The sequence below is a fragment of the Chlorocebus sabaeus genome, chromosome 27 (assembly GCF_047675955.1).
Source record: "Chlorocebus sabaeus isolate Y175 chromosome 27, mChlSab1.0.hap1, whole genome shotgun sequence".
NCBI lineage: Eukaryota > Metazoa > Chordata > Mammalia > Primates > Cercopithecidae > Chlorocebus > Chlorocebus sabaeus.
Genome location: NC_132930.1, coordinates 12,753,025 through 12,765,670, shown reverse-complemented (window position 1 = coordinate 12,765,670; position 12,646 = coordinate 12,753,025). Strand labels below are relative to the sequence as shown.

At 41.7% G+C, this 12,646-nt stretch overlaps 1 protein-coding gene across 4 annotated transcripts in view; it reads left to right on the top strand.

Annotated features, from left to right (window-relative positions):
• Positions 1 to 12,646, top strand: part of TBC1D1 (TBC1 domain family member 1) — a 238,601-nt gene that overhangs the window by 113,706 nt on the left and 112,249 nt on the right. For all 4 annotated transcript variants that reach the window (XM_008017655.3, XM_008017657.3, XM_038008635.2 and 1 more), the window contains 4 exons: positions 3,273 to 3,737; positions 4,513 to 4,602; positions 6,674 to 6,778; positions 7,664 to 7,796. In XM_008017655.3, the coding sequence (XP_008015846.3) occupies positions 3,273 to 3,737; positions 4,513 to 4,602; positions 6,674 to 6,778; positions 7,664 to 7,796 (793 nt within the window). The remainder of the gene's footprint in view (positions 1 to 3,272; positions 3,738 to 4,512; positions 4,603 to 6,673; positions 6,779 to 7,663; positions 7,797 to 12,646) is intronic.

Here is a 12,646-nt window from a genome sequence, read left to right as displayed (position 1 = left end):
AGGAGAATTGCTTGAACCTGGGGTGCAGAGGTTGCAGTGAGCCGAGATTGCGCCATTGCACTCCAGCCTGGGCAACAAAAGCGAAACTCCATCTCAAAAAAAGAAAGAGGAAAAGAAAACAGTGCTCCAGGTCCGTTCTGGTAGAGGGTTTTATAAACTTACACACAGGTAGAACCCATTTTTTCTTTAGTCTCTTAGTATACTTGACTAACTTAAAGTAATGTTTAAATGGCATTAGGTTTTTTAAATTATTTGCAATTTGTTGTTGAAACTATATTTGGCAGTATGCCCTTTGCCTTCAAATGTTATGAAATTGTTAGTCTTCTGATCAGGATCCCAGTGATTTTTGTTTTTAGACCTCAGTTATCTCCTTTATATCTGTATTACGCATAACTTCTTGGTGCTTCTGAATGACAGGGCACACCTTACCCTGAGCGTGAGAACCTTGAGCTCAATTATGCCTGAATACTAAAACTTACCAGAGCAAGGAGAGAGAGACTTTGGTCTTTGACTAAAGTGTGTCTTTTTAAGATTGTGAGAAAAGGATAGGAGAGATTGGTCCTTGGAAAAACTATCACAGCCTCTGTCATGACCAAGTTATGATGTATTCTTCAGTTTCTTCTGACCCTGGGAATCCAGGGAACAGTCAAGTGATCTACTTTGTATCGTCTTTTTGTTTGTACCATTTCCTACTGAGTCACCAGTAAATTATGTGACTTCACACATTTTCTCTCCTTTTTGATATATAATGAAAGACGTCACTGCTCACTTCAGATGCAGTGGAAGACACAGCATGTGGAAACGTCAGGTATTTTCATAAGCCTCAGAGGACTGAATAAGGTTTGAATTTTCTGTTCAGAGTGGGGTTAGTAATTGGGAAGAGTCACATGACTTGTTAAAAGAATCGTATATACTTGCTTAGAAGAGTGGCAGGGTTCTTGTATAAATTGATTATTTTTGTTTGACAAATGTTCTTTACAGAACTCACTTTTACCAGGAAAATCTTATAAACTCTTTTTTGGAGAGTCACTATGGCTTTTTTGTTGTTGTTGTTGTTGTTATTTTTGTTTTGTTTTGAGACAGGGTCTGTCACCCAGGCTGGAGTGCAGTGATACCATCTTGGCTCACTGCAGCCTCCATCTCCTGGGCTCCAGCAATCCTCCTGCCTCAGCCTCCTGAGTAGCAGGGACTGCAGGCGCACACCACCTTGGCTGGCTCATTTTTGTATTTTGTGTGGAGACGAGGTCTCGCCATTTTGTCCAGGCTGGTCTTGAACTCCTGAGCTCAAGTGATCCGCCTGCCTTGGACTCCCAAAGTGCTGGGATTTACAGGCGTGCACTAACATACCCAGTCAAACCGTGGCTAAGTTTTTACCAGGCTTCTGTTGTGAACCATTGGCAAAGATGTGAATGAAACCTAGACTTCATATTCTCTTCTCTCTGTCCTGTCTTGTTTTTATAATTGACCAACAGTTTTTAGGCCTCTGCATGATGTATGATTATTTGGCAGTATAAAAGTGGGCTATAACCAAGCGAGTGCTAAGTGCAGACAGATGCTTGACCTGTTGAAATTTTGGCTATTTTGAGACAGAGTCTCGCGCTGTCACCCAGGCCGGAGTCCAATGGCGCAATCTTGGCTCATTGCAACCTCCACCTCCCAGGTTCAAGCAATTCTCCTGCTGAGGCCTCCCAAGCAGCTAGGATTACAGGCACCCACCCCCATGCCCAGCTAAACACGCCCAGCTAATTTTTTGTATTTTTAGTAGAGACGGGGTTTCACTATGTTGGCCAGGCTGGTCTCAAACTCCTGACCTCGTGATCTGCCCACCTTGGCCTCCCAAAGTGCTGGGATTACAGGCATGAGCCCCCGCGCCTGGCTGAAATTTTGGCTTTTAAAATCATTTAGGTCTCATCAGGAATCAATTCTTTAAAATATAAAACTTTCCTAAAGATTTTTGACTCTTTGTAGATAAAATACCTTGAAAGGATAGATCATAATCTTCATGGCAGAGGATCTTTAAGGTATATTTGATATGAAATCACAAAGAGAAAAATCTTTCGAGTCATTGGGTTTGGGAATTATGTCATGAACACTGAATACAAGGATACTTTTAAAATTTAAAACCACCTCCTTTACTGTATGTGTTGACCTTTGACCTGAATTGGAAAGGGGATTTTTGAAATTTCTCTATAATGTTGTTAAAAAGATGTTGGGCCTGTGGGTATTGGGCCTTAAATTGAATTTTCCTTACATAGAAAAATGGAAAAAATTGGTTTAGGTGTTAGGTGGTAACAAAAAGTAGGCCCTTTTGAAGATTAAATTTATGCCTGCCTTAGCCTTGTTTAAATCCATGCCTGGCCACAAATATTAGTGTTGTGGCTGTCCGTCATCTGAGCAGTTGCACCACTGTTCATTCACTGCCATGCGGATTCATCTTTATATCTAATGCTGCTTTGAAGAACCTTCTCAGAGGTTAATGATGAGAGGATGTAGCAGTAGGGACAATACCGTGGCAGATGAGATCTTTTAGTAGATTCTTTTAATCATGATTTTAAACATTAGAAACCAAAAGCTTTATAGTCTCCTTGTGAAGAAGCCCTGGTGAGCATATTTGCTGTGATAATATTAGTCATGAGTTGCTCACTCCTTGATTAAAACCTCCTAGGTTTGTTGACATACTAGTCACTATTCACCTGCTAGGAAATATAGGACTGAGTTGTCATGGAAGGAAATAATGGTGATGGGATTTGAATAAATAATTTATGGATAATTGCAGAGCCTTTGTCGTCTTCATCCCACCATTTATTAAAGAAGACTTTCCAAAGTATACTGCCATGAGATCTAGAGTAATTGAGTCATGTTTTGTGAACCACGTTGGAGACAGACTTCTCTGGGAGGCCACAGCTTCTCCAGAGCGGACCTTTAGCTTTGGAGTGGGACCAACCTGGGCTTGAATCCAAGGCCTGCTAGGTTGGGCTGTTTGTGTCCCGGGGCTGGTGGTTGAACCTTGCAGGATGCTGTGGCCATGTAAATCCTCTAGCGCAGCCGTTGGCATGTAAGAGGTACTTCGTAAGTGTCCCCCTTCTCTTCTCTGTGCAAGCTGTGTGTTCACCTCCCATGGGAAGACATTCCTAGTCCCCTGCTGTGGGCTCCTCCTCCAGTGCTCCGCGGTGGAGTAGCCAGCAGTGCGCCCCGAGAGAGCATGGTGCGTTCATTCTGTGAGTGCCAGCCACACTGCATGTTCCAAATAACACTCCTCCCTCTCCCGGCAGGTGCCTGAGATCATCAGCTCCATCCGTCAGGCGGGGAAGATCGCCCGGCAGGAGGAGCTGCACTGCCCTTCTGAGTTCGATGACACGTTTTCCAAGAAGTTCGAGGTGCTCTTCTGCGGCCGCGTGACAGTGGCGCACAAGAAGGCTCCTCCGGCCTTGATTGACGAGTGCATCGAGAAGTTCAATCACGTCAGCTGCAGCCTGGGGTCCGAGAGCCCCCGCCCCGCCCCGCCCCATGCCGCGCCCACAGGGAGCCAGGAGCCTGGGCGCAGGCCCATGCGCAAGTCTTTCTCCCAGCCCGGCCTGCGCTCGCTGGCCTTTAGGAAGGAGCTGCAGGATGGGGGGTTCCGAAGCAGCGGCTTCTTCAGCTCTTTCGAGGAGAGCGACATTGAGAACCACCTCATTAGCGGACACAATATTGTGCAGCCCACAGATATCGAGGAAAATCGAACTATGCTCTTCACGGTAAAATAGCCCCGGTCTGCCATACGCGTTCAAGAGAAAATCTCCTTTACGGAGTGAAGATTCTTAGTCAGTTGCTTTTGATTTATGTGTGAATCCATATATTTTCATGCTGAACAATTCTAAGGAGAAGATCCTTCCTTTAGCCATAAGCCTTTACAGTAATCAGGGAGAAACAGAGATCCATCTCATGCCCATGTGTCATTTTTATCTCACCTCGTAATTATAAAGACACCTTTGACTTATACCCCAGTTTCTAACAAGCTTGTGTATCTGATTTGTCTTTAACATCAAAACGTAGAGTGTTTAGAGGAGGAGATGGGTCTGGGAGTTAGAGTGGCAGCATCAGGATGTGACCACTGACTTATTGGTCCTGAGGAGAAACTAGAGCTATAGAAACCAATATACACTGAAACCCAAGAAGCTTAGCGCTTCGGAGACATGGAGTCTAAAAGGCAAAGAGTAGATTCTGTTTTCTGGAAGGTTCACTTATGTGAAGACCTCAGTTTTTAGGAGATGTGTGGATCTTGAGACCTGTTGCTAACTTTTGGATATCCGGTTCTTTCATCTCAAGGAAGACTGCTGTCTTATGTAGGTGAAGGCACTAATAGATGTCCAGTGTGACCTGAAATCCAGAGGATAACAGGGAACCTTTGAAATGATTTCTACAGTGATAGAATCAGAATTTTATAGGAGCTTGCCCCTTTTATTCTTTATTTTTATAGGTCATAAAATGAGAAAGTTTGAAAAGCTAGATTTTTTTTGTTTGTCTTTTAAGATTGGCCAGTCTGAAGTTTACCTCATCAGTCCTGACACCAAAAAAATAGCGTTGGAGAAAAATTTTAAGGAGATATCCTTTTGCTCTCAGGTAAAATGGAGATGGGTTTTTAAAATTCAATTGCAATGGAATTTTTAAATGGATTTCTGTAATATCTGTCATGTAACAGAAATGCTAAAGGTTACAGGGTGTATGTTTTCTAAGTACTGTACTTGATTTGTGTTTCGCTTTTCTTTCTCCTTTGCTTTGGTATGTTAAGGTAAATTATGAATATAATTTTGAAATTAAGAAATTTGCTCTTAGCAACACTAATAGACAAAATAGATCTACTTTTAATTTTCTTAGTTATTGGTAGTAATGGTCCACAGTCATGACTTCCAGATGCATGTGTGTGTGTCTTTGTGCATATTACACATATATATTTACACATTTCATATAAGTGTGTCTTTTTATTAGATATATTTCTACTTTACAAAAATTTATAACTTTTTGGGTACCAATTATCAGTATTTCTTCTCTCTTCAAATATAGATAGTGCTTATCTTTGAGAATGTTCTACTCAAAGTACAGTGTCTACTTGAAAACTTTTTTCTTGATAATCTTCCAGGTGTTTGTTTCATAGAGAGATTTTGGAAGAATCTATCAGTTAAGATTAGCTATGTCGGTTTTACTCAGGATCTTCCTAACAAATACGAGATCACTTAAGGTTATGTTTGCTTATGTTTTTTAAGCTCTGGATTTTTCATTTTCATAATTGATAAAATATGAAAATGTCAGTGTTGATTTATAATGTGATCTACTTAAATATTCAAAAGGGACTTTTCTGCAAAATGTGAAAATAATGTTCTTTATAGATTAAATAGGGAACCATTGACAAAAAGCTTTTCTAAATCATATTTCCTTAAGTTGTAGCCTCTAGCTTATGCTTAACTTGCTATTGGAGAATGTTAATTGAGATGGCAAAGCATGTCGATGATTGCTCATTTATTGGAAAATATTTGGCCTGAAAGGAAGATTACCCATAGAGTTTTTATCCTGATTTGCTGCCATTTCTGTTGAATATTAATGTTAAATGTTTACATTTTTGTGTGATAGCTTTAAAATTTCCAAAAGAGTGTAGCTTACAAGTTTATATGATTACCTGAACATTAAGCTATCAGCATGCACATCTCTGCGTACTGGTGCTTTCAGAATACATTGATGTATTAATATTTATGGCAGATGTTTTATCTGTATTAAGGTGCCTCTGATAGCTGATGATTTTAAAACATGTTTACATATTAATATTTATTAAAAATAGCTCTTATGATTCTATGGTAGAGCCTTGGCCTAATATAAAAGCTCCTCTACTCTGCATGCATATAATTTTTGACTCTTTCTTTATTCCAGTTCACTTCAATATTTACCTATTTATTTTAGGAGTACAGATATATTTTAAATCTTTTTTTAACCTTTAGGTGTGTGTGCATGCATGCACGTACATGTGTGTATGTGGGTAGTTGTGTTTATTCATGAATCTCTGGTCTGCCTTTGATTTTTTGAGTGGTTTCTGTTCTTTAATACCTAGGTCTCAAACGAAACAACAATCAAATACTAAAATGAGCACGAAAACTTGAATTTTCAGATCTTAGTTCTCTTATTGTTGTGGGGGTAATCAAAGGAACATTCTAGTAAACCACCTTTATTTGAGATGTTTTTAGACTTTTTGAAATTTTAAAATATCAGAGAAAGTAGTGATTTTCTAGTGCTCTTTAAAAGTGTGCTCTCTAGGCCAGGCGCAGTGGCTCACGCCTGTAATCCCAGCACTTTGGGAGGTTGAGGCGGGTGGATCACCTGAGGTCAGGAGTTTGAGACCAACATGGTGAAACACCATATCTACTAAAAATACAAAAATTAGCTGGGTGTGGTGGTGGGCGCCTGTAATCCCAGCTACTCAGGAGGCCGAGGCATGAGAATCACTTGAACCCTGGAGGCAGAGGTTGCAGTGAGCTGAGATTGCGCCATTGTACACAAGCCCGGGCAAAAAGAGTGAAACTCCGTCTCAAAAAAATAATAAAAAGTAAAATAAAATAAAATTGTGCTGTGTAAATCTTGAGGTGCATATCTGATGATGGTGCGTCTTCTGGATACACCTGAACATCTCATTCTCTCCCTTGGACAGGGCATCAGACATGTGGACCACTTTGGTTTTATCTGCCGGGAGTCTTCTGGAGGTGGCGGCTTTCATTTTGTCTGTTACGTGTTTCAGTGCACAAATGAGGCTCTGGTGAGAGAGGACAAGCAATTCTTACCTTGGAACCTTCTTTATAAGGAATTTTAGCTCCACTGATTTTTCTGTCCTTAGGAAAACCAGATAGTCATTGACATATCATTATTTGTCTTTAGTTATTTACTTATGACTAGTAAGTAGCTAATACACATCTGAAGCTTAATTGGGTGTACATTTTATATTTTTTATTTCAGAAGAACTTGCTCAGTGTCACCCTCTGGTCTAGCATTTTACAGTGTCATTTTAGACGTCTGATCAAAGGAGTTTGCCTTTTTTCTCAGTAGTTTGTATTTTTAGTTTTTACTGTATTAGTCTGTTCTCACACTGCTAATAAAGACATACCTGATACTGGGTAATTTATAAAGGAAAGGTTTAATGGACACAGTTCCACATGGCCGGGGAGGCCTCACAATCATGGCGGAAGGTGAAGGAGGAGCAAAGGCACATCTTACATGGCAGCAGGCAAGAGAGCCTGTGCAGGGGAACTGCCCTTTATAAAACCATCAGATCTCGTGAGATTTATTCACTATCATGAGAACAGCACAGGAAAGACCCACCCCCATGATTCAATTACCTCCCACTGGGTCCCTCCCATGACACGTGGGAATTATGGGAGCTACAATTCAAGATGAGATTTGCGTGGGGACACAGCCAAACCATATCATTTACCTTACCTGCTTTGAGAGCTTTGAGCATCCTTGTAGTATTTTCAGACTGTAATCCTAGCCGTTATTCCAATTATTATCTGTCAAACTGTGTGAAGAGTAGTACAGAAAACTCTTAAAAGCTTAAAAAGTCTTTTCCATAGATTATCTGACATCTCAGTCCAGCTAATTTCAAGTTGACTTTTTGGTGGCTACAACTTCTCTTCTCTTTGATTAGGTGGACGAAATTATGATGACCCTGAAACAGGCTTTCACGGTGGCCGCAGTGCAGCAGACGGCTAAGGCGCCAGCCCAGCTGTGTGAGGGCTGCCCCCTGCAGGGCCTGCACAAGCTCTGCGAGAGGATAGAGGGTGAGTAGGGGACCTTTTCCAACGTGAACACAGTGGGAGTTAAAGGTCCCTGGAGAACTTTAGGTGATACTCATCTGTTGGAAGATTCTGCCTAACAGAGGCTTGTGTTAATCACAGTGATTGTAGGTGGACTCTCAGCATGCAGTGGGTGTCTTTTGTGTGTCAGGAATTGTGCCGGATGCTGGTGATACAAAGATAAGAACCCAGAACCCCCTTCTGCCACCTCCCTCCAGGGTATTCTGAAGGTGGAGGAGGAGTTAGGGAAACAGGTTACCAAACCAGTTGCCTAGTGTTTATCAAGATTATGTGAGTGGTTAGTCATACTGGCCACTGCAGAGATATCTAGAAAGACAAAAACTAAGGAACTTGTACCGGTTTCTCCATTACAAGGTCATTAGTAACCGCTGCTAGTACAGTTTGAATGGAGACGAGGTAGCACAAAACAGGTTGCAGTTGAGGAGCAAATGGGAAGAAATAAAAGAAACGTGACTATTAGTATTGAATAGTACCTCTGGAAACCTGGCTTAGGGAGAAACTGTAATAAATGTTATGATTTGTAGCTAATGTGTATTGAATAAGATCTGCCAGGAAATATATTAGGTGCTTTCTGTTATCTATTTAATCCTCACCACATTTGTGGGAGGAAAAGGGACTATTTATTTTGCACATATTGCAGATAAGTAAATTGAGGATTAGAGACGTCTAGGAATAATAGTGTATCATGAGCCCATGATTCACCCCAGGCGGTAAAGTCCTGTTACCTGCCACCAAGCATTTCCAGGAGAAGGCCATACCGGGGGAAGACCTGGGGATTGCAGCTAACTTTACCTTTTTCAGAACTGAAGAGGTTTGAGTGAATTCAGAGCCCAAGGGGCGGGAGGGGTCAAATGAATCTGAATGGAACAGAGGGGGTTCCTTTTGAACAAGAGTGGGGAGTCCACCTGAGGCAGGAAGTGAGAGTCTCTTTCTCTGGGACTGCAGGGAGGGGGCAGGGGAGAGGACAAAACCAGGTGACAGTGAAAAGGAGTGGTAATATGTTTATCTGAGGGCATCTGGAAGGTGAAGGAGTTTTCACCTCTCTGTTCTTGGTTTTGTGTTTTTGTTCTGTTTATGGGAGGATTTCTAAAATTTTTTTTGTGACTTGTGGAGGTCACATGATTTAAACAACCCATGTTATTGTGAAAAGAAAACAAAAATTTGATCATTTCTCATGTTTGGAGAATGTTTATTATACATCTGTAATCCCTGCACTTTGGGAGGCCGAGGCGGGTGGATCACCTGAGGTCAGGAGTTCAAGACCAGCCTGGGCAACATGGTGAAACCCCGTCTCTACTGAAAATACAGAAATTAGCTGGGCGTGGTGGCGTGTGCCTGTAATCCAGCTACTTGGGAGGCTGAGGCAGGAGAATCGTTTGAGGCCGGGAGATGGAGGTTGCAGTGAGCCGAGATTGTGCCTCTGCACTCCCAGCCTAGGTGACAAAGCGAGATGTCTCAAAAAAAAAAAAAAAAAAAAAAGGAATATTTATTATAAGCTATAATTTTGTGAAGACAACATTGCTTTTTAGATCCAATTTTCCTTTTTAAAAAAATTATAGTAAAAATATATGTAACACAAAATTTACCATTGTAACCTTTTTGTAAGTGTACCCTTCAGTGGCATTAAGTCCATTCACATTGTTATGCAGTCCTCACCACCAGCATCTCCAGAACTTTTTCATCTTCCAGAACTGAAACTCGTTAAATGCCAGCTCTGCTCCTTCTCAACCTCTGGCAACATCTGTTCTGTTTCTAGGTAACTTCATATAAGCAAAGGCATAAAATATTTATCTTCTTGTTTCTGGTTTATTTCACTTAGCATAATGTTTTCCAGATTCATGTGTACCGTAGCGTTGTCTGAATTTCATGCCTTTTTAAGGCTGAATAGTATTCCATTGCAAAAGCGTGTAGCACGTTTTGTTGATCCATTTACTCGTCCATGGACATTTGGGGTCCTTCCACCTTTTAACTATCGTATGAATAATGCTGCTGTGAATGCTGATGTGCAAATACCTGTTGAAGTTCCTGCTTTCAATTCTTTTGGATGTATATCCAGAAATGAAACTGCTAGGGTATGTGGTAATTTTATGTTTAATTTTTCTGAGGAACTGCCGTATTGTTTCACAGTGGCCACACCATTTTACAATCCCACTGGCAATGGGTAAGGACCCCAGTTCTTTTACGTCCTCGCCAAAATTTGCTACTTTCTGTTTTTGTTTTGTTTTGTTTTTGATGAAAGCCGTCCAGATAGATGTGAAGTGGTATCTGTTTTCCTTTTTTAAATAAGATAAATTAACAGTTGACATCTTAAGGTCTGGGAAGGGTCATTTGTGGCATTACAGTGCTCTTTAAAATGAAGAAACATGATTAATATATTCAACTGTGTTTTCCACGTTGTTACTATTTGCTGACATTACACAAAATATATCTGGGAACAAGAAAACGTTTGCTTTAACGAGAGTTCCCAACCAAGAGGATCACTAACTCTTTCCTTAGTGGTTGTCAAGATAAGGTAAACGATGACAGAAAATGCCCCTTAAGAGCTTATTGAAAAGCCAGCAATGACTTTGGCCTTGAAGATAAAGCAGATCACGATCTGCAGGAACTGGAATGCTTCCAGCGCTCCCCTTGATAAATCTTTCTTTGGTCTGGCTTAGCTTTCAGAAAGTTACAGCTCAAAAGTTTGATCAGGGTAAATTTTGCTGCCGTCGTTTTGGAATTAATCATTTGATCCATCTTTCACCTGATAAAATCCAACCAAGGCACAAAACTCTACTAACACCAGAACATTCTTAAATAGTACAATTAGAAGTCTGGTGGGGGTATGTTTTACCTACATGATGGAACTCATTTCTAAAAGTGTAGAGGGCACATTATTAGAAGAAGTGCTAGTTATTACATAAACAGTTTTATGGTTCCTTGCTTTTTGTTGTTGTATTCCTAATAAGTAGAATGAAGTGGCTTATTAAAATTCATTGTATATTGGTGTAAGAGTAGTTCTAGCAGGAAGTTATATGGTCTGATCAATAACTCTGTAAAACTGTGGAGAGGACTAGTGATGTGGCCACACAAAGACTTAAAGAGTGTGTTTTCTTAGTAAGTGTAGTCAAGTCATCCCCCAGAATCTACAGAATAGAATCAGTAACGCTGTTGCTGTTGATTACGCTGCACTCTACTCTTAACGTGCAACACATCAGAAGTGCAGCTCTACCCAGTTCTGTGTTTGACCCATATACAACTCAGTGGTATTTATAGAGTATTTTGCTTATTTTAAAAGAGGAGCATTTTGGGAATTACTAGACTGAATTATGCTTTCATTAAAAAAATTAGTTGAACTGAGATTTTCTTTTGCTCTCAGAGCAAATTTTCCTTCAGTAAAACACAGTCATTCATCACCGCTCCCTCTAACAAGGGCCGTTTCTGCACGGGCAGGGAGGTGGCCTCACTGACCAGAGGAGCCGGGAGGGGTTGTAGTTTGGAAACTCTTGACGCTGGTTACCTTTTTCTGCTTCAGTCCTTGCTTCCCATTCCCCTCCATAAGCCATTTTGGCATCACCTGGGCCTCTCTGAGGAGATGCGTTCAGTGTGGAGCTGAAGGGTGCTTTCAGTGGGTGTACAGAAACCGCCCAGGAGGCGCTAGCTGTGTGAGAATCCCTGGGGGAGGAGCTCGCACCTAGGCGGGCCGGCTGTTTAGAGATGGGGCCGGAAGGACCTCATGAGTTGGGCATCCTGCAGACAGGGTGAAACTGCTCAGAGAATTGCTTCACAGCTGCCGAAGCCACGACTAGGCTGCATTTCCTGATTTCACCTGAGATTGGCAGAGTGTCGAGTTAGTCTAAGTCTTCTTAGGCCTTGGCATTTATTCGTCTATTCCCCACATCTGAATGTTTCATGAAACAATATCGTTTTTCCAAAATATGATACTTTGACTATCAGAGATGTCCTCCATATGTGGGGGAGATTCTTAGTGCATGATGACTTCGCGCTTATTTGATTCATAAATCTTAACTCTGTTTCGCGTCAGCATTTAAGTAGTTGATACAGTAAAGCCTTGTCTGTTTCCTTGGCTTCATGTGACCTGACAGCTTGCTGAAAGAGTGACTGCATTGCACTTTGACGAAGGTGCCGTCCTTCCTGCACTTTAACCCACCTCTGAGCTCACTCTTGTATTGCAGCCACCCGAGTGTCAGGCGACTTGGCTCTGCTAGTCAGGGAGGGCAGTGGAGCAGTTAAGGGTTTGGTTGCTGGAGGCAACTTACTTAGCTGATGACCTTGGACAAAATACTTGACTTCGATGTGCCTCAGTTTCTTCAGTGGGCATTGGGATTACTTTAAAAAAAAAAAAAGGCCCATTTCTAGTATTCATTTTAGGGTGAAATGAAATAATGCACATAAAGTGTTAAGAGAAATGGCTTGGCAGTCACTTAAATATTATTTCTACGGTGACCTCAGGGTTTTCTTGAGTTAAATAAAAAGGGAAAAAGAATGTCTTTCTGGAAGCAGAGATGGCTGTAACAGTGTGATAGGGCAGCCGCCTCTACCACAGTCCCACTCTACTGAGAGTTTGTGGGATCTGCCTCGGCTGCCGTGGGAGGGGAGGAGCCATGGCTTTGGGCAGACTTGGCTGCCGATGGGCCTCCTGGCCTTTCACAAGTCGCCTGGCTTCTCTGGGCATCAGCAAAACCGTCTGTAAAACGAAGGCATGGTTTCCAAGTCCTTACAGACAAGCCGCTGGCTCAGCAGATTTCCCTCCCGGCCATCCGTAGTGATGTAGGTGCCTCGCACACTGTTCTCCAGCCCAGAGCCTTGGCCAG